The sequence below is a fragment of the Amblyomma mixtum genome, chromosome 2 (genome assembly GCF_055824585.1).
Source record: "Amblyomma mixtum isolate Tamu chromosome 2, ASM5582458v1, whole genome shotgun sequence".
Classification (NCBI taxonomy): Eukaryota; Metazoa; Arthropoda; class Arachnida; order Ixodida; family Ixodidae; genus Amblyomma; species Amblyomma mixtum.
In genome coordinates this window covers 90,037,011-90,056,837 of record NC_143013.1, presented here as the reverse complement: position 1 = coordinate 90,056,837, position 19,827 = coordinate 90,037,011, and the positions used below count along the sequence as shown (strand labels likewise).

Genomic DNA, 19,827 nt, shown 5'->3' with positions numbered 1-19,827 from the left:
CCTTGCATCGAATAAGGCAATGCGACAAATTATAAGGGCGTAGTTATTCATCCAAAATCATGAAACAACATATAGGCGTGCACGTTCATCTAAAATCACAACGCATCTTCATTGAACAATTTGGTAAACCAGATATCTCGTGCCTGGGGTAAACACTTATTAAACACTATTTATCGGAACATATACTTGCCCGACACCAATGTACGAGCGTTGGCCCGGCCTACATTGTATGATTGTTGGCCAGGAACCCTCCAAAACAGAGCGATGGGTTGAAGGCTCCTGCAACCCGTCATGCCAAACCACGCAAACGCAGAATTAAAGGTAACAATATAATACCGCAGACACCGAAGTAAAGGTAACAACAATATGAAAAAAGAAGAAAACTCAGGCTCATAGGATGCCAACGCGCTGTCCACTTTTGTCTTCATAATATCGTTGGATTTCACATCACGGAATTATTACAATCTGGCGATTAGGCACTAAAACAGTGTGGAATTTCAAGGACACTCATCTATTACCACGAAGCAACTGTACGAGTACGGGAGGAACGGTGGCATCGTGGGCCATTTTAATTTTTCATGGCTTTCTGGCGTTTCATCAAATGCACATGATGGAGGTCTGTAGAATTAAATACTCTACTTCAAAGGAATGTTTAAAACTGTAACGATCACAGGCGTCTCGAGAGTGTCTGACGTCTCAACATCTCCGCCTACTTCGAAAACAAAGACATAACTGCTTTCATCGAGACCGACCGAACACGCTGTTCCCAGAATCGCCGCTGCGCCAGCAAACACATCACGTATTGCTTTCATTACTAACTTATTCAGGCGGTCTTCTTGAAAGACAAGGACCAACGCGTTGTCTAAATTTCCAAACCCACTCCGCACAACTTCCAGGTGCTCAGTCATCTGGGGCACAGTGGTGAACCCTTTGTACTTGGCGGATGTTGCCCGGACGTTCTCGCCGAATGTGACGGCACCCCAGAAGGCGTGCGGCAGGGAGCGGCTCCGGCAAGGAGGATTGAGAACTCGCAAGCACGGAGTCCACAGGACGCAGCTCGCCATGTAGTCCATCCTCGGCGAGTTAATGAATGCTCTCACGGTGAAGGCACTGGTAGCGTAAAAGGCGAAGCGCGCTGGTTCGTTCGTTCTTGGGTGATGGAATGTCACCTGCAGGTTCACGAACAGCGAGAAATTAATTGTAAGTTATTTCTCAGCACGCTTGCTGCAAAATCAACATACGTTCTCGACCTAAGGTAGCGGCAGGATTTATACATGCAGCCAACAATGGCGCGACACTGTGATCCACGCTAAGAGTGCGAGGACATGGCCAGTTGATGTGCTGGAATGGCTTTTATAATTTATCGTTTGGAACAGGTGAATACTAATTTTTACAGGATAGCTCGCCATCTGTTGTTATTCTGGTACAAGATACGAAATAAACTTCGCCGGCCATATGCAGCGCTTGACACGCCTCTGACCGGCTGGGTGACTGCTGGCTCTGGTACACAAGCCGTAATTATAGGCGCCTGATTGATGCGTCACAAGCCGTCATTATGGGCGCCTGGTTGATGAAAAATATTCATGACTTCGTAGAACTGCAACTCTAAATGGGAATACACACAAAGTGAATCTGGTCGCACATAATGTGCATCGCGTGCTTTATCAAATCAAACCAGTTTATTCAAACATCCTAAAATGCTTAGGGACGCGGTCAAAAAGCCCTAAAGAGGCTTGACGGTTCCGTGCTCCCTCCAAGGCATAATGTGGAAAAGCGGGATGATGCAAAAAGAGGAAATACGTTTGCAGAACGCAGCTGCTCACAAACGGAGTGACTTACAGAGAGGCAAAAACGTTGTTATGCAAATAAGAGAGGCAAACAATTTCAGGTTTGGGAACATGAAAGCTCTAGTGTACAAAATATGCTTGATATTAGAAAAAGTGGGATCAAGCAGAGACCATTGGGTTTTAGTATGAGCCGTAGACCTCCGTAAAGCGGCTCTGCGCAGTAGACAAGGCTTTAAGTGAATATAATAGACGATATGCGAAATTGCTTGGTGGTCTGACAGCACCGCGCCCACAACTTCCGGTTTCCATCTTGGTTCGGTAGAGCTCGTCGAGCTGGTGCTAGGCGTAAATTCTTGATATCGGTATAGCTGTCATGAATCTTGCCTGTGAAATTTCAACAGGCAAGCTTCAGCTGCTGCGTTGTTTTCAGTGCTGATCTTTTACCAAATGTAGGTGCTTTCAGTAAGCGCCAACTTCCTCCTACCGCGTCCTGAGCTTCGCTTGAAGTCTGGCGCTGACAGCCAGAATCGCCACTGGGAAATGTGTTGGCAAGTCGAACTCTGCGCCACTGTCATTTGAATTCGCGCATTAAAGCACCGGTCCAAGCATCCCGCATTATCATGGCTACTAATTTATTCCCAGGTGGACGCGATTTCATCTGGTGGGGTAGCGAGCGGTTATTTTGCGCTGAGTGCACAGATGTCTTAACAAACTTCTGTGACAGTGTGAACTTTCGTTCGCGCCAACGCCAGGAGCTTCGTGCATTGCAGTATATTCACACAGGACCCTCGACCAGCTGCGTAATGTGATTCCTTTAGTGCAATGTACTTACAATGCACATCCGCGGTTTTCAACGTCACCGTTTCAGAGCCCGGCGCCGGCTGGTTTTCGCCGCAATTCGTTGAAACCGCGTCTTGCTTAAGACGCAGTTGAAGCGAGTATTGCGATGTTGTCAGTCGATATTAACAAAAGGAAAGTGGGCTCATATAATTCAAAATATTGTAAGCAAACACGCAGTTCTTTTTTTTTCTTCAGATAAGCACTGAGCTACCGCGGCGGCTTGATTAGAGAAAGAGCGTACAGCTGTATAGGTGCCTGCACGGACTCGATACGCTGGTCAAGCTGTGTATGCGGGGGTGAAATTCGCATGTTCGGTTGCCTCCGACACTTAATTCGCTTCTTCCCAAACCTACACAAATTTCTTTGTTTCGAAGCAAGCTGTTGCAGCTTGCCACAACGATAATAAATTGTGATGGCCTGAAGCGTTTTCAGAACAATGTTGCACGAACTTTCTAGCTTCGAAATGCGTTCCGCCTTCACAATAAAGTAGCTATTTTTTTTTCAGACTTTCGCCGACGGAGATATCGAATATATAGGAATCCTAAAAAAATAAAGCATTCGCACCTCAGTTTTTATACGTAGGATGTATTGCTTCACAAAGACGCCTTAACCCGCATAACATATGCGGGCGCGATCACGTACGATTTTATAAGAAAACAATGTATGGGATCTTGCATCAACCCCATGGTCCAGAGAGATTGCTAGCCCTTCCAAAACTAATCGAACACGGGAAAAACTTAACTGAACACGTAACAAACTAAGCAGTAATGTGCATGTGGTTGTTCGAGTGCGCTTATAGTACGCCACGGTATGAGCAATCGAGGTTTTTAGATGGAGCGCACTGAGTGCCCATGGCCGCGATTTACCTGCATACTAATGAACGTGCTTCTGCGCGACTGGAATACACGCTTGAGGAACACAGGCGTTGGCTCGCTCAAAAACATTACCTTCTCTATTACGTTGCTATACGTCTACATATATTCACGCCCGACCGGAGGGTTAATAAATGCACTAAATCGTCTTCTAATTTTGATCAGAGGCAACAAAGGCTGTGGTCCGTATCTTAACGTAAACGCAAATCACCTAGAAAGCTTTGTGAAAAATCAGCGCAGAAAGTGCAAGCTGTGCACTGAATGGCGTGCTGACACACGATACCTCACATGGCATTTGCTGTTACTAAAACGTTGGGACAGAATAAAGAAAAAATAGAAAAGCGAAAAGGTGGAACGCACCTAGTTCTGGCACGCATCGTAGTTTCTTTGCATAGTGGACAGCATAGCGCAACACTGCATCGGCATTTTACTTTTCAAACGAAGCGCAGCCGTTTTAACCCAACGCAGGGCTGCGGTTTCGTTTTCTGTACCGAACCAACATGGAGGACTTAGTTCTCGCAGCGCCGAGAGATGGCGCTGCGCATTTCGCATATCGTCTATTAAAAGACTGATTTATAGTACTCTAATACGAAAGCGATAGAGTATAATTCCGGTTTGAAGTAGTTTTCTTTGAGTAATCCTGTCGTTAACGACATGTAACTTTGTTCGCAAGAATATCAGAAGGAATATGACCAGGAAAGACGGACCAAAAAAGACGGCACGAGAGGGGCGGTACATCTGAATACTTGGCAAACAGTTTTAGAGGGTGGGTACGACAGTTTCCAATGAAACAACTGCTATTTCCTGGTGCTCAGTATTTGCAAATGACTACCGTCTGCTTTGATTTCTCGGTAGCTTCAAGCCTTCACCGAGAAGCAAAGTTTGTTTACGTGGCCTTAACTACTGAAACAAAAATTGACAGTCGCTCATATGGTCTCACGCAGTGAACTGCGCAAGCAGAATGCGCTTTTAGGATCATGCTTTTCAGTTCTGCCGCATCGCACTCCTTGAAAGTCGCCCTAGTTAATTTCGCTTTACATTGGCTGGCTTTCGTGTCATGAATTATAAGACGTAGCATACTATGACCTATGAAACCCATGACTCGTAGTCACAGTCATCACTCATATGACTCAGTAATTCTGCAACGTACCATGACTCAGCCCTTTACAAGTAATGTAATGTAACGTTCTACGGAGTTGCCTGTCGTGACGAGGTTGTTATAGTTATGACTCATCATCATTCAGCGAAGTAGTATGAGTGAACACTTTACAAGTAACGTAGTCATGACGCATGACTCAGAACTACTTCTGCACCGTAGCGTGACTAAATACTTCACAAGTAACGTTAAGGTACACAGAGTTTGTACAAAGTATGCATATGCATGACTCATGACTCATAGTTATTCTGCAACGTAGCACTACTCAGATTTTTAATGGTGTTGCATTTTCGCACGTAAGCAGTCTTAAGTGTCTCTTGAGAAATTCTTTTCAGGTTATTTAAAGACGTTTTGACGAACTGCGCAGGTGTTCGCCAAGTGTGTTGTCGCTCTCTTCATATTTGCACCTATCTTTCTGAAAAAGGACAAAAGTAAGTAGTCAGATAAGGCACACATTTAGGCTAACCTTGTATGTGCTGGGGTCTATCCTCCGTGCTAGTCTATTGAAGAGCACAGCCCTGGTTTCTGGTCGTCTGCATGACACGAACGGCGACCACTCGGTCTCGAACTCTGCTCCCAGGGACTCGAACAATACCAAAACGCAGAGGCGAGCCGCCTTGGTTTCTTCCAGTCCGCGATACAGCATCCACGTGGGACCGCTCACGTCGATGCGAACGACGCTGGTGTCTTTCGGGAAGCAGGAGGCGAGACAGCCAGTGTCTGCAACAGAAGCAGGGTTGAAATGACAGTCGGCCGTGTTTCAGTGGCGAAAAACGCCCGTGGTTAATTATAGTAAACCTGAAGTAGAATACTAATACGAACTGATGGGCGGTTTCTTCTAGGTTCATGATGATGAAAACAGCGACGTGCTACGTACACCCGAGCAAATCATTAACTGGATCGGGTTTTGCATCACTAAATGCACCTTGCAAAAGGTTCTTTTCGGCTACACCACTGGCATATTCATGCTGTAATTTGACGCGTGAGATGTCATTTCGTGGTTCCTTTTTGTTCATATAATGTATTAGTGGAGCACTTGCGTGTTTAGATCAATGTTGTCAGAAATATTCATCTGCCACTACGAAGAGCCGAAACAAGCGGAATACGCAGCAATGGTTCTGTTGTGTCCCCTTATTGCTTTTGTGTGTGTGCGCCCCCGCATCCTCCTCCTAACGACCACTCGCATCCTCCTCCTAACGACCACTCGCATCCTCCTCCTAACGACCACTTGCCCCTCGTCGCACGCTGTCGCCAGATGCCCCCCCATGGTGCGCCCCCGCATCCTCCTCCTGTTTTGGGAAGCCACTCCCTCCCGTGGACGCTTCTCCGCTCCCTCCTTTCTTCGGGCGGCCAGTTCGGCTCCTGCCTCGGTCGACGCTGGTCGCACCCTCATCGGCTTCAAATAAACGAAGTCTTAAAGTACCGTGTGCGTCTTTCGCTGCATTCAACACAGCGACCGGACACGACAGTGGCGACGAGAAAGTGGATTCGACCCGCGCTACGCAACGCTATTGACAAGCCATGGCTACGCGAGGGTTTCCCAATCAGATACCAGAGTTCAACGGCTCATCGTGGTCATCGTGGGTTGGACGCCTTCAGTTCTACTTTGAAGCTAACAACATCACAGACCCAGCCTTGAAGAGGGCCAACCTGCTGACGCTGTGCGGGGCAGACCTACGATACTGTCTGCGCCCTTATTCAGCCAAGCACACCAGCGGCAGTGTCTTACGACGACATCGTAAAAGCGCTGCAAAAGCACTACGACCCAAGGCCATCCGAGGTCTACAGCCGGGCTCGCTTCCAACGACGAGATCAACTGGAAGGAGAAACTGTGAGCGCCTACGTAGCCGCGCTCAAGAAGCTCGCTGCCGACTGCAATTTTGGAACGCTGTCGACAACAGCTACCGGGCAGGAGGGAGACGCAGCTTCTTCTGCTAACACCACCATGCTTCCCTTGGACGTGATGTTACGCGACAGATTTGTGTGCGGACTGAGTGACGAGTCACTGCAGCAGCGCCTGTTCGCTGAGAAGGACCTCACATTCAGCAAAGCTTACGACATCGCCGTTCGAGCGGAGAGCGCCGGTCACCAGCAGAGAGGGATTCGCCGGAACACCGAGCCGGTACACCAGACAAGCAACCAGGTGCGCAAGCCTTCTGTTGTTGTAAAATCGGTCAAAAAGGCACAACGCTGCTGGCGGTGTGACGACCAACACAACCCCCAGGGATGTCGATTCCAGTCAGCCACGTGTAATTTTTGCCACAAGCGAGGGCATATCGAAAGAGCATGCATTACGAAACGGAGACTTGCCAAGATAAAGTCACCTTCCCAGCCTAATCACAGCGTCAACGCCTCAGAGAATACGCCGCTATCTGATCTCCATGGAACAACATCAGCAACACCATCTGTGTTGTACGACCTGAACACCATGAATCTCGGCACGCGACCGAAGATTTTTACAGAAGTAAGCGTACATCACCAGCTGATTAAGTTCGAGGTGGACTCCGGCGCAGCCTGTACTCTGATCAGTGAGGACACGTTCCGAACTTCATGGCCATCTGACGCACCCGCCCTGCAACAAGACGACACGCACCTGCGAACGTGGTCAGGACAGAATCTGCCACTATTGGGCTCTGCCAACGTGCAGGTTAACTACAACGGCCAGACCCATACGCTACCTCTGCTTGTTGTGAAGGGCACAGGATCAAGCCTTCTAGGGAGAAACTGGTTTTCTCCACTAGGCGTGATGATATGCGGCATACACCAGACGCCGAGCCAGAACATGGTTGAGCAACTGCAAGAGAAATACGAAAGAGTATTCTCGGAAGAGATTCCAGGAAACGAAGGGCCCCCGGTCACACTGGAGTTGTTGGACAACGCGCAACCCAAATTTCTGAAGGCCAGGCCGGTGCCGTTTGCTCTCCGAGATTCAGTTGAAAGAGTTGGACAAACTGGAGCAGCAAGGTGTCATCGAGCCGACGCAGCATTCAGAATGGGCCACACCACTTGTCGTAGTTCGCAAGAAGAACGGAACCATACGCCTCTGCGGAGACTACCGGAGCACCGTCAATCTTGCGACTAAAGCGTCCTCTTACCCGCTACCGACACCTGAAGAAGTATTCAGTGTACTACGTGGCGCAAGAGTCTTCAGCACATTGGACCTCACCCAGGCGTATCAGCAGCTGAAGGTGAGCGAGTCAACTGCTGAATTATTGGCAATTAACACACTGAAAGGCTTGTACAAAGTCAAGCGACTGCCTTTTGGCGTAGCTGCAGCCCCGGCCATATTTCAAAAATTCATGGAGACAGTGCTTCAGGGCATCCCAGGAGTTTGTGTCTACCTTGACGATGTCATCATCAGTGGCACTTCCACTGAAGAGCATGCAGTGCGCCTAGAGCTCGTTCTCGAAAGGCTAGCAAACGCTAATTTGTGCATAAGCAAATCGAAGTGCTGTTTTGCGGTGCCAGAGGTGCAATTTCTGGGACACCGAATTGATGCGGAAGGCATTCACCCTACCGAGGACAAAGTGCGAGCGATCACAGAAGCACGAGCTCCAACAAACAAGCAGGAGCTACAGGCTTTTCTCGGACTCTTGACGTTCTACGACCGGTTCTTGGAACAAAGAGCTACCGTGGCCAACGACTTATACCAACTCCTTCGGAAAGATGTGACATGGACATGGTCGCCACGCCATCAGCAGTCATTCGATGCCCTGAAAGACCTGATTCGAAGATGTACAGTCCTCCGCCACTACGACGAAAGGAAGCCTCTGCTTTTGGCTTGCGACGCATCACCGTACGGAGTCGGCGCGGTTCTATCGCAAACTGACGAGCAAGGAAGGGAAGCTCCCATCGCCTTCGCCTCACGTACGTTGTCGCAAGCAGAACGCAACTACGCGCAACTTGACAAAGAAGGGCTAGCCATCGTCTACGCGGCGACACATTTTCACCAGTACATTGCCGGCCGGAAGGTGACCTTTATAACCGATCACCGACCGCTATTGGGCATTCTGGGACCACAAAGGCCTATGCCACCAACTTTGTCTCCGCGAATGACACGTTGGTGCATCAAACTCTCAGCGTACGACTACGCTCTGGTCTACCGCAATGGGAGTAAACATCAAAACGCCGATGCGCTAAGCCGTCTGCCACTAGACGCAACTGTTGACGAACCATTTCCACCAGGAGACGTTCTGATGTTCGAAGCACTGCCAGAACCTCCGCTTACAGCAGGCACAGTTGCAGCATCTACGCAGAAGTGCGCAGCTCTCCGGCTAGTTTACACAGCTGTTCAACAAGGCAACGTGCATAAACTCAAAGGGGACAGCTTCGACGCTTACCGCAGGCGAGCTACAGAGTTGAGCACCCATCGCGGCTGCATCATATTTGGGTCCCGAGTTGTGATGCCGAGAGAACTACGCGCACAAGCTATGTCTCTCATCCACGCCGGACATCGGGGCATCGTTGCAATGAAAAAGTGTGCCAGAAGCTACATGTGGTGGCCTGGCATTGACAACGACATCGAAACAGTGGTGCGAGAATGCAAGCCTTGCCAGAGCAGCCGGAGCGCCCCGCCGAAAGCTCCTGTCCCAGAATGGGAAGAGCCAGACACACCATGGCACACACTGCACATTGATTTTGCAGGACCAATTGAGGGCTGCACTTTCCTTGTGGTCGTAGATGCCTACACAAAGTGGCTTGAGATAAGGCAAATGGGACAGACGACTTCGGCAGCAGTCATTGACAACCTCCGATCACTATTTGCAACGTTCGGCCTGCCGCGCAAGGTAGTGTCGGACAACGGAACACCGTTTGTGTCTGCGGAGATCCTCAAGTTTTATCGCGACAACGGGATCTCATCAGTTACATCGGCCCCCTACCACCCAGCGACAAACGGACAAGCCGAGCGCTACGTAGCCGAGCTAAAACGCGCCCTTGAAAGAGATCAGACAGGCTCGCTGCAGCGCCGCCTTGCGCGCTTTCTCTTCAAGCAGCACACGACGGTTCAGAGCACAACAGGCGAGACCCCCTCGAAAATGATGTTCGAGCGTGAAATGCGAACCCAGCTCACAGCCATCCTCCCCGAGCCAAAGGCAGAGACGTTCCGGGAAGAAAAAGCAATTCCGCGCTGCGGCACGCTTAATGAGGGGCAGCGCGTCCTCGCCCGTCAGTTTCTGAAAAAGCCACGCTGGGAGGAAGCTACAATTGTCAGACGCATAGGCCTGCGCTCTTGGCTCGTCAACATACATGGCACAGTAGCACGCCGACATCTCAACCAGCTGCGTAGATTTACGACGCCGTCTGAGAGCTGTCCGCCGGCGGAGAGAACACGTGCACCATCTTCCCACATAGCCTGGCACCTCTTCCCGGAAGAAGAGACTTCGCCCAGGACAGACCTAGGAGACACAGCGAACAACAGCCAGCCTACAAGTGTTTCTCCCCCGAGCGCACAAAGCCAGCGCGCCTCCACGCGTGAGCGCCGACCCCCTGCACGATACCAGGCAACTTTCTAAGGGGGAAGGAAGTGTTGTGTCCCCTTATTGCTTTTGTGTGTGTGCGCCCCCGCATCCTCCTCCTAACGACCACTCGCATCCTCCTCCTAACGACCACTCGCATCCTCCTCCTAACGACCACTTGCCCCTCGTCGCACGCTGTCGCCAGATGCCCCCCCATGGTGCGCCCCCGCATCCTCCTCCTGTTTTGGGAAGCCACTCCCTCCCGTGGACGCTTCTCCGCTCCCTCCTTTCTTCGGGCGGCCAGTTCGGCTCCTGCCTCGGTCGACGCTGGTCGCACCCTCATCGGCTTCAAATAAACGAAGTCTTAAAGTACCGTGTGCGTCTTTCGCTGCATTCAACACAGCGACCGTCGCCCAGGACAGACCTAGGAGACACAGCGAACAACAGCCAGCCTACAAGTGTTTCTCCCCCGAGCGCACAAAGCCAGCGCGCCTCCACGCGTGAGCGCCGACCCCCTGCACGATACCAGGCAACTTTCTAAGGGGGAAGGAAGTGTTGTGTCCCCTTATTGCTTTTGTGTGTGTGCGCCCCCGCATCCTCCTCCTAACGACCACTCGCATCCTCCTCCTAACGACCACTTGCCCCTCGTCGCACGCTGTCGCCAGATGCCCCCCCATGGTGCGCCCCCGCATCCTCCTCCTGTTTTGGGAAGCCACTCCCTCCCGTGGACGCTTCTCCGCTCCCTCCTTTCTTCGGGCGGCCAGTTCGGCTCCTGCCTCGGTCGACGCTGGTCGCACCCTCATCGGCTTCAAATAAACGAAGTCTTAAAGTACCGTGTGCGTCTTTCGCTGCATTCAACACAGCGACCGGACACGACAGGTTCTGATGGCGCATTTGCGCTTACTCTGTGTAAACGACTTGTCGGCCATGAAAGGAGTGGTAGTTTAACCAAAGGAGGAAGCCATATGGAACAGAACCACTGTTTCGTATGCCGCTTGTTTTGGCTCTTCGTAGATGCGGACGATTCGGATTTCTAATAATTTTATCCAAGCTGGCAAGTACTCCACTCGAATATCACGTGAAAAAAAAGGCCTCCAAATGCTGCCTCAAGCGTCAAATTACAGCATGAATATGGCAGCGGTGTAGCCGAAAAGAACCTTTTACAAGGTGCATTTAGCGATGCAACACCCAAACCAGTTAAAGATTTGATCGGGTGTACCTCCTTTCTTTTTCTGGTGTCTTTGCTCTATTTCATAATCATGGTGTAGAATGACATCAGTGTTTAAAAATACATTTTTAACGAATGCTTCGATTTTTTTTGTAAAATCGATTGTTTAACTCATTCTGACTATGTTAGCTCGCTCTGGCAGCAAAAAACGCATTTATGCCTCGGGAGATCGGACTGAAGAATGTGACATATTTTCTCCATCATTGTATTCATAATCGGCACGTAAAAACCGAGGAGGCTTTTATTATTACAGAATGGAACCGGATGGAAGTGTAGCCTAGCCTCAAAGATCCACACAAAAAAAAAATCACGGGAGGCTCTTAAGTCATCTTATGTGCAGTAAAGCGAAAGCCTTTGTGCTATCTTGCTGAGCTCTCTGGAACGCTTCTAATTCTTCATTGTGTGCATTTGTTGGGTGTTATGCTCATTATAACCGATTTCGAGTTACGACATACACCTTCGTTATAAGCGGTGTGTTCATTATAACCAATATTGAGTTATGGCATACTATATATACCATTGTAAATTAATTATTAATTCATTATACATCTTCGCTATATCCGGTACCAATGTTTCGTTATATCCGGATTACTTTTTGATGTCATTGCATACAGCGTAAGAACACAAATCGTTTCACACCACTTCGAATGTCCTAAGTCAATTAGTTTGGCCGTAATGGATGTTTGAAATTGCTAGAAGTCACGGCTTGGGCAACCTTAGGACGCGGGTGCAACCTGTGGTTCGCACGTTAGCAGAAAGTAGTGCTCATAAAGCGTGTGATATGTTTATGACCATATTCTCTGAGCAAAACATTGCATGTTTCGAAATGAAATCTCTTAAGTAACGAAGATCAATACGAAAGCCTTTAATAGACATCGAAGAGGTAAAAATGATCAAGGAGAAAAGATTTTCTCTTTGTTCTAAAAAACGTGTAACCCTTCCACATTTGCACAATTCAAGAAACTATGCAAAACGAATAACATCGGTGCTGAGGAACGCTAGGGTGCAATACTTTCGACAGCTATTTCAGGATGCGTCGATATCTCGTCGTGATCGAATATGGAAGACTGTAAACGACCCACTCGGTCTGCGCACGGCTGCGCCTGATTAGTTTCACATGAATGTCCACGATGAGCTTGTTATCCTAAGGCACCCTAGCAGAGCACTTTAGCACGCATTACATAAGTACTATGACTAACAATGCTGCTCCTTGTAAAACATCATAGTTCCTTGATTACAACGTCTGTTGTTACGGTGCCAACGATTGCATCGGAAGTTTACAACGTGATTGCGTCTCTAAAAAACAGTCAAAGCATTGACATTGGTAATATCCATATTCTACCACTCAAATATGTTCTTGACGTCATCTGCCCAAGCCCCGTGCACATTTATAACCTTCATTTGCAGACAGGTTGTTTTTCGCGCAGCACCAAACGCGCAAAGTGTCATTTATATTCAAAGGTGGCGTAAAAAATGATGCTGCCAACTACCGACCAGTATCGATTCTTCAAGTTTTTTTTTTCCAAAAGGCTTTGGAAATGTTATTCTGTCTCGGCTTGACCTCTTTCTTTCGAAACACAAACTTCTTCCTGAATGTCAGCATCGATTTAGAAAGGGATGCTCTACTGAGTCTGCCCTTCTGTTACACAAAAGGAATTAATACCCACAAAGATAGAGATGAACGAACTGACGCTAGGGGCATTTGTAGGATATAGTAAACCTTTTGAAAGCTTCAACCATACTGTTCTTCTTGATAAGAATCATCATTATGACATCCAGAGTGTACCTCACTCGCTGTTAAAATGATATCTTCTAAGGTGCCTGCATTGTGTTGTAAATGGCGACAATCTGTCGTCATATGTCATATAACGAAATACGATATGGCTTTCCTCAATCAAGGCAGCACATTAGGGCCGCTTTTCTTTAACGTCTTTGTAAATGGCGTTATCAGTAATTACAAGCGCACGAAATTCGTTTTGTATGCAGATGATACTAGCTTGTTTTCCATATCAAATAATAGTTCCCGCCTGTTGCATACCGTCAATAACACACTCTGCAAGTAGCTGGATTGATCGGGCAAAACAGTTTAAGAATGAACACTTAAAAACGAATAGCTTAAACTGTTTGCTGAAAAAACCGAACCATTAAGTTTGAATGCTCTCCTGTGCATTGGCACCTCTCCACTCGATATAATAGAAGAGCATAGGGTTCCTGGGTTGGTATTATCGCAACGTGTGAGTTGGGATGCGCATATTCAGCAGCTGGTCAGAAAGTTATCTTCTGCTGTTGTCTTGCTACGTCGATCTCGAGATATTTTTCGAGTAAACATTAAACTTCAAATATTTCCCACCCCCTTTCGGCCCCACATTAACTACTGAACGTTACTTTTGGAACCGACTGCTTAAAAAAGAAATTTAACAGCACAACAAAGGCTCAAGAAATAAAGCTGTCCGCAGCATTGCTGATGTTTCATACTTTCACCATACTTGTGACAGTTCGCTTGACTCATATTAGTACACAGCCAATTTACAATTACTGTCTTTTGTACCTACTGGAAATTTCAAGCCTATGCTACCAGGAGCTTCTAAAAAAAATGCACTTTTGTAAACCCACACACATCAAACCAGGTCATCTGAGGAACGGTTAGTGCCGCGGCTGTGCATAAATTATCGTCGACAACCATTGATGTACAACGTACCATTTCTTCTTAATGAGCTGGAAAACACATTTTGCTGCTTCCATTAACGTAATTCGTACACCACAGCATGCCATATTTGTTACTAAGCAGTCTTATTATTGCTCAGTTTTTGCCTAAGTGTAGCGGAGATCCTGTTATTGACTATGCGGAGTGCCTGTGTTATACTGTTTTATTTTATCTGGTCTAAGTACGGTAGTCCTTCGGGAGACGAAGCGCTGTGAAGGCGAACACCCGCACCCCAGCACGTGCTTGCACAGCTTTTCAGACTGTATTTAAACTCTCTTTGGACTGTCTATTCAAATTTTATTAAGAGGCATGTCCTTCATGGCCCATGCTCTACTCTGGAACACCATTTCTGAGCATCAGGTGAACGTGGGAGCATGACATAATACGACACCGATGCAGTTATGCTAGCTAGAAGGATGTGAAGTGAGAAATATTGCTCACCTAGCTTGTAAACAACAGCGTGGATACGGTAGCAAAGCACGCAACGCGACGACAAACGCATATCACGCCGGAAAAATACGCTTCGTTTGCAGCCCACGTGATGGTGCATTGCAGTCTTGGTGTTGCGTATTTTTATGAGTTACGATTGGCTAGGTGCAAACATCTTGCAGAGTTCGCTTCCAGTCGCTAAGGATGCGCTTTCGTTCAATATCCTCGGGGCTTGTGTTTTCGCGCTGTTAGTTTTTCCGAGACCATCCTGCTGCTATATCCAAGCTATCCTGTATCCACTAGCTGAGAACACTAGCTGAGAACAGGTAAGTGCAGGGGGTGACCTACGAACTCGCTGACACAGCATCTTTTGTATCGTGTGGTATTAATTACGCTTAAATTCTTTCAAACTACGTTTTGGAGAATTCATCACGGGTGTATTCAGTACCTAATTGGCGTTCCTACTCACCGAAATGTTTGTCCGAGCACAAAACGATCGCTACTGCGGGATGTCTCCACGCTCGTCTAGAAACACGCAGCCGATTTCGTAGTTCATCAGCAAACGTTTCGCTCACATGTGGAAGGTCGTTTTTGTCCTGTAAAAGCAGGAATAAAAGAATAAGCATTTTAAATGGTATGGTCCCTAAGGACGTATGATATGCGTGCTCGGCAGCATACCTAAGTTTCCAGCTGCATGGAAAAATTCTTCAACTAATTCTGATGTTGATTGTTAGTTCGGCAATAATATTTGTTACTAACTTCTGGAAAATACGCCTCGACACGACGCAACAGGGTGCGTAATTTAGCGCAGTACACTAAGTGCGCTTAAAAACGGGTGTACAGTCAAATGGTATACAATTGCAGAAATAATGTATTAGGTTTGAAAAGGCAGAACTGATCTAAAAAAAATAAACGAATTCAACGCAGGAAACTTGACACATGTTTCTCGAGCATATGGCTAAATCTCCGGAGTGAAACAATGAGCCTGTCCTTCATTATGCTTTAAGCACTGCTTTATGCCATCCTATTTAAATGCATCAGTCGTGCCGTATTATGTGGAAGCATTGTGCTCTCCGAAACGCTTCGTCCTTTCCCTCAGGCTTCACTCGCTGTGTTGGCGCAAGAGGTTAGGCGTTATGACGCACTGCCCAAAGTCTGAGCATCGAAGCCTGGCCGCGGGACCGCAGTTTAGCTGGAGGCTGAATGCAAACACGCCCATATGGTGTGCGATGTCCGTGAACGTTAAATAGCCTCATGTATAGTGAATATTACACAGGAAGTTTCCTGTACGTTCTTTCGGTAGGTCACAAGCTGCTTCGAGACTTCCCAGAACATAAATTTTGTAACTTGTTCAGAAAATTTTGAACTATAGATTCATTGCTTTCGACGAAACAAAATGGTATAGAAAATATCGGCTTAGCAGGCGAAAATCAAGGAGCGACACTTCAATAGGCTCTCATATTATTTGTCAACAACATTTCACCGTTTTCTGCTGTTTCGTACAACCAACAATTACCAATTTCTGCACGACACGCTTCTTGAATTTCACTTCTCATTCGTCGCTCTTACAAAGTCACACCTTGAGGAGGAAGAGTCAGCAAGGTTCAATTCCTTATGCTTCAGACGGCGAAATTACTTTCCTGAATAGACCTCGGGATTCTTAAATATACTCACCTTCGTACTATCACGATCGAAAGAAACGCGAACGCCACGGCGCCTACACGCTTCACTGTTAGAATTTTTTTGTGATGGCGCTTTTGACTGGGTGGTAGGAAATAGACGTTAGAGTAGTCCTAGAATGCATTACAGAAAACTCTAGCATCTTTTTACTACCACCGAAGTAAAAGCTTCATCAAAAGAAATGCGAACAGCGGATCACCTAGGCTCCGCTCTGTTCGTGTCTATTTCCATCATGATAGTACATCATCAGTAACACTGTAGCAATAAAATGTAGCATTAAATTTGTGATTTATAGTGAACACTTGCGGCTTTCAAAGTACCTGATACATTTTCCCGGGAATCAAGCAAAACAGGTTTCTTGGTATGTGTCTATTAACTCTAGCATCAGTAAGCCCGTCCCATTCTCCTGGAGTGTACCATAAAAATAGATTCTTTACAACTCGAAGTGGAACATGCGAAACCGTAAGCCTGCATTTTCTACCCTTCTCTACCCCTGTCCTTTCTACTATCCCCTCACCTCGTTCATTTCACTTCTACACACTGCCTGCTATCCTTTATCGCGGCGTCTGCAGCGATAGAAGACGCCGGGATTAGCAACAATCTTTTTCCTTCCATTTACCATGTTTAATAAAACCACTTACAACTACGCTGGAACTGTCCCTACATGTGGTCAAAATCTACTGTGAACTGTGGTAACACCACATAGTCTTATGGTTTAAACTGGCGCATGTTGATGTGTGAAGAAAAAGAAGCTCTCTGGCAACAACAAGGTGTCTAAAGAAGAAAGATGAGCTAGTTGGTCCTTTTCATTCACTGGCTGAAACGTGTTTACTAGCGCTAAAAAACACTACGGACAGCGTGCGTCCCCGTCGGTATCGTTTCGCTGTCCCTTGAAGTTTTTAGCGGCAGTAACCATGGTTCAACAGGTGCGCTGTAATTCCATTAAAGCGATGAGGGTGTGCTGTTTCGGTCGCAATTGGAATTCACGAGATAATTGTTTTGATATGGGATTAGGCAAGGCGAACAATGTTTCTTCCCCACATCGCAAGAGCTTATACCAGAAAGAAGCGTTCAAAAGTTTTATACATTAAACAAGCATGAGCTGTGAAAAAAGCATGATCACAGGCCTGTCCAGAATTCATCCACTTGGAAGGAACTATACCCTGGACCGTCATTTGCAGGCACCGAAGTCGAAGCGATGATGTCTCCAGCTAATCAGCAGTGAATTTCTCAGATCTGTTATTTGAGAAACTTTACTTGACCATTTCAGCTTTTTACCTGTGAACACGATGCCTATGGCCGTCACGTACGTTCCAATTTCATTCGCCGTTACTACGATAAAAGGTCTGTTCCTATGTTATGCGCCGTTACCACGATAAAAGCGTCTGGAGGGACACAGTAGTCAGTCATTCAAAGTGCCAGACGACATAACCACTTGCATCTTGAATTACTGTCGCTGAGCGCATCTGGAGCTTAACGGCACCGAACTGTGAGACCGAGTATAAGTTGCTTCAAAATCTCGTAGTTGTAGACGGTCATCAAATTAACACTTATTCTAGCGCAAGGTGACCATTTTTAGTGATTCTCGGTGTATACAAAAGTCTATCTACAGAAGCAGTTATTTTCTTTCTTGCGCACGAATTCGTGCGTATAGGCAGCAACTCAAACTCATCTCAGTGACTGGTATTGCACGCTCCAGCATAGGCAACATTTTGCAGACTATTACCGGTAAATATCGAATTTTGAGGTATTTTATGTGGAAGTTTGACAACGGCGAAAAGTTGGAGCTCCAATGAATTACTCAGTGCAGGCCAACGGAAGCAACGCCAGGGGGCGGTAGAGAGTAGCTGTAAAACACATGCATCACACACGACAGTATTTGACCGACTCACCTCAAGCAGCGCGAAGAATCTAAGCCTCTTGCCCAGCAGTGGCAGAGTTACCTCCTCCCAGAGCGCGTCGAAACGCGCGCAGCTGAGGAGATCTTCCACCGGCAGGCACAGAAGAATTTGGTGCACCACTGGGCCGCAGCGCAAGGCCACCTCGGCTGCGGCCCCCATCGTCCGCCTCCGCCAACTTCGCCGCTTTCTTCTTCCTTGGATGTGTTGGCACACAACTCGCGGCTGCTTCTGTACTTCATAGTGTCAAGGTAGTTGTCGAAGGAAAAAAAAAAAGCTGGAGGGGATTACACTCCGCCTTAAAGGTATTACGCAATTGCGTTAAATGGGTAATGCCCATATATACAGAATTCATCATCCTCTTCTTCGCTTTCATAGATCCCTGGGAGTGCTCATGCCATTCCTGGCGCAGTGGTGTAGAGCTTAAGCGATGCGCCATTGTTTTTTGATGGCAGGTGCTCAAGGACTGCCAACCAACCTCTAACCGCGGACACCCAACTCACCGTCTCCGAGGCCTGCGTGCTGGGGGCGGGGATAAACGTCCTTTCTGGTGGAATTTAGCGTTGCCGTTGGGAACATTTTAAAAGGAGCCAAAACTTGAGTTGAAAGTAGCCAATAGTAGTCGTTCCATTGAATCTTAGCGCCAAATTTGTAGGCAAATATAATAGAAGCGGTATTAGTTACATGACTTATCAAAGAACAATAACATTTTAAATCAATGCAAGAAACGGAATAAAGAGCACAAAATTTAGCCCCTTTTCTTTGTCTTCAGGGCATGTTGCAAATAGTTCAGTTATTAAATGCTCTGTGCGTGTAGATAGTGTGATCTTACGTGACTAATTTTGTCACGCTCAAGCCGGAAACCCAGTTGGACATTGAGGCTGTTTTAGCGCAGAAGTCGTGATCGAACTTGATTCGTGCAAATACGGTAAGACCGTCAAGCTTCATTTTGTTGCGCACCTTTTTTTAACCAAGTTATCACAGGAGAACGCGCTCAGCATCAGAGGTGGAAACTGAAAGTGACAAAACTTTTTGCTTTATTGCGCCAGGTGTGGAAAATACCATTTGCTGAAAGTGTCTTTGTACGATCCGGCCACTGCATGCCATAAACTCGAACATGTTGTGAGATCGAGTTCACACTTATTGCATGATGTATGATCAAGTTCACGCTTACTGTTTGCAGTTGCCGCATTTCTGACTCCAGCTCGATGGAGGAACATCCATAAAAAATGCAGCGGCAGCTTCAGTATGCCTTCACTGCTCTCCATGCTTTCTTTGTCATCAGAATTGATGGCATTCAGCTTCCGAAGTGCAAAGCATTTGGAGGCCGGTGCAGGAGTTGTATCGTCATTTGCCTCAAGAAATAGAAGCAGCACTTTACCACGGTTCCTTGGCCTAGTGAAATCTTTTCTCTGGAGATGTGACCTTCTTGAGCATCGCGCCGCGCGAGCATGTAAGCTACATATAGCTAACCTAGCCGTGCATAGGGGTGCCTCGATGCGCACCGACCCTGCCAGCGAGTATGGTGCGAGTTAAAAAAAAAGTGGCTAGTAAACGCGCCAAAATAAAAGTTCAAAGTAGCCAGGAAGTAGCCAGGGAGCCAACCTAAAATTTTCGCCGCGAAACAGGTTTCAAAAGTCGCCAATTTGGCGCAAAGTAGCCACCAACGGCAACCCTGGTTCAACCCAATCCCAGTTTTCCAATAAAAAGAAAAAATCTCACTCCCGAAAAGCATTTCTGTGTACAATATAACTACAGCAATGTGTGTGGCGCCATC

General features: G+C 47.3%; 2 protein-coding genes across 2 annotated transcripts in view; one reads left to right on the top strand and one right to left on the bottom strand.

Annotated features, from left to right (window-relative positions):
* Window positions 1-635: 635 nt before the first annotated feature.
* LOC149360101 (uncharacterized) lies at window positions 636-18,260 on the bottom strand. Its single transcript, XM_089569193.1, has 4 exons — window positions 18,045-18,260; window positions 14,942-15,068; window positions 5,122-5,375; window positions 636-1,169 (listed from the first exon to the last, which is right to left on the bottom strand). The coding sequence occupies exons 1-4, from the start codon at window positions 18,210-18,212 to the stop codon at window positions 636-638; spliced, it is 1,083 nt and encodes a 360-aa protein (XP_089425319.1). The 5' UTR covers window positions 18,213-18,260.
* Window positions 14,697-19,827, top strand: part of LOC149360099 (palmitoyltransferase ZDHHC20-B-like) — a 78,522-nt gene continuing 73,391 nt past the window's right edge. The window contains exon 1 of the mRNA XM_089569192.1: window positions 14,697-14,798. The gene's annotated coding sequence lies outside the window, so the exon portion shown is untranslated. The remainder of the gene's footprint in view (window positions 14,799-19,827) is intronic.

Coding starts and splice junctions, on each gene's coding strand:
- LOC149360101 (XM_089569193.1), bottom strand. CDS start 18,212: ATGGGGGCCGCAGCCGAGGTGGCCTTGCGCTGCGGCCCAGTGGTGCAC. Junction 5,376..14,941: donor GTGCTCGGACAAACATTTCG/GTGAGTAGGAAC, acceptor CTTCTGTTGCAG/ACACTGGCTGTCTCGCCTCC. Junction 1,170..5,121: donor TAGACCCCAGCACATACAAG/GTTAGCCTAAAT, acceptor GTGAACCTGCAG/GTGACATTCCATCACCCAAG.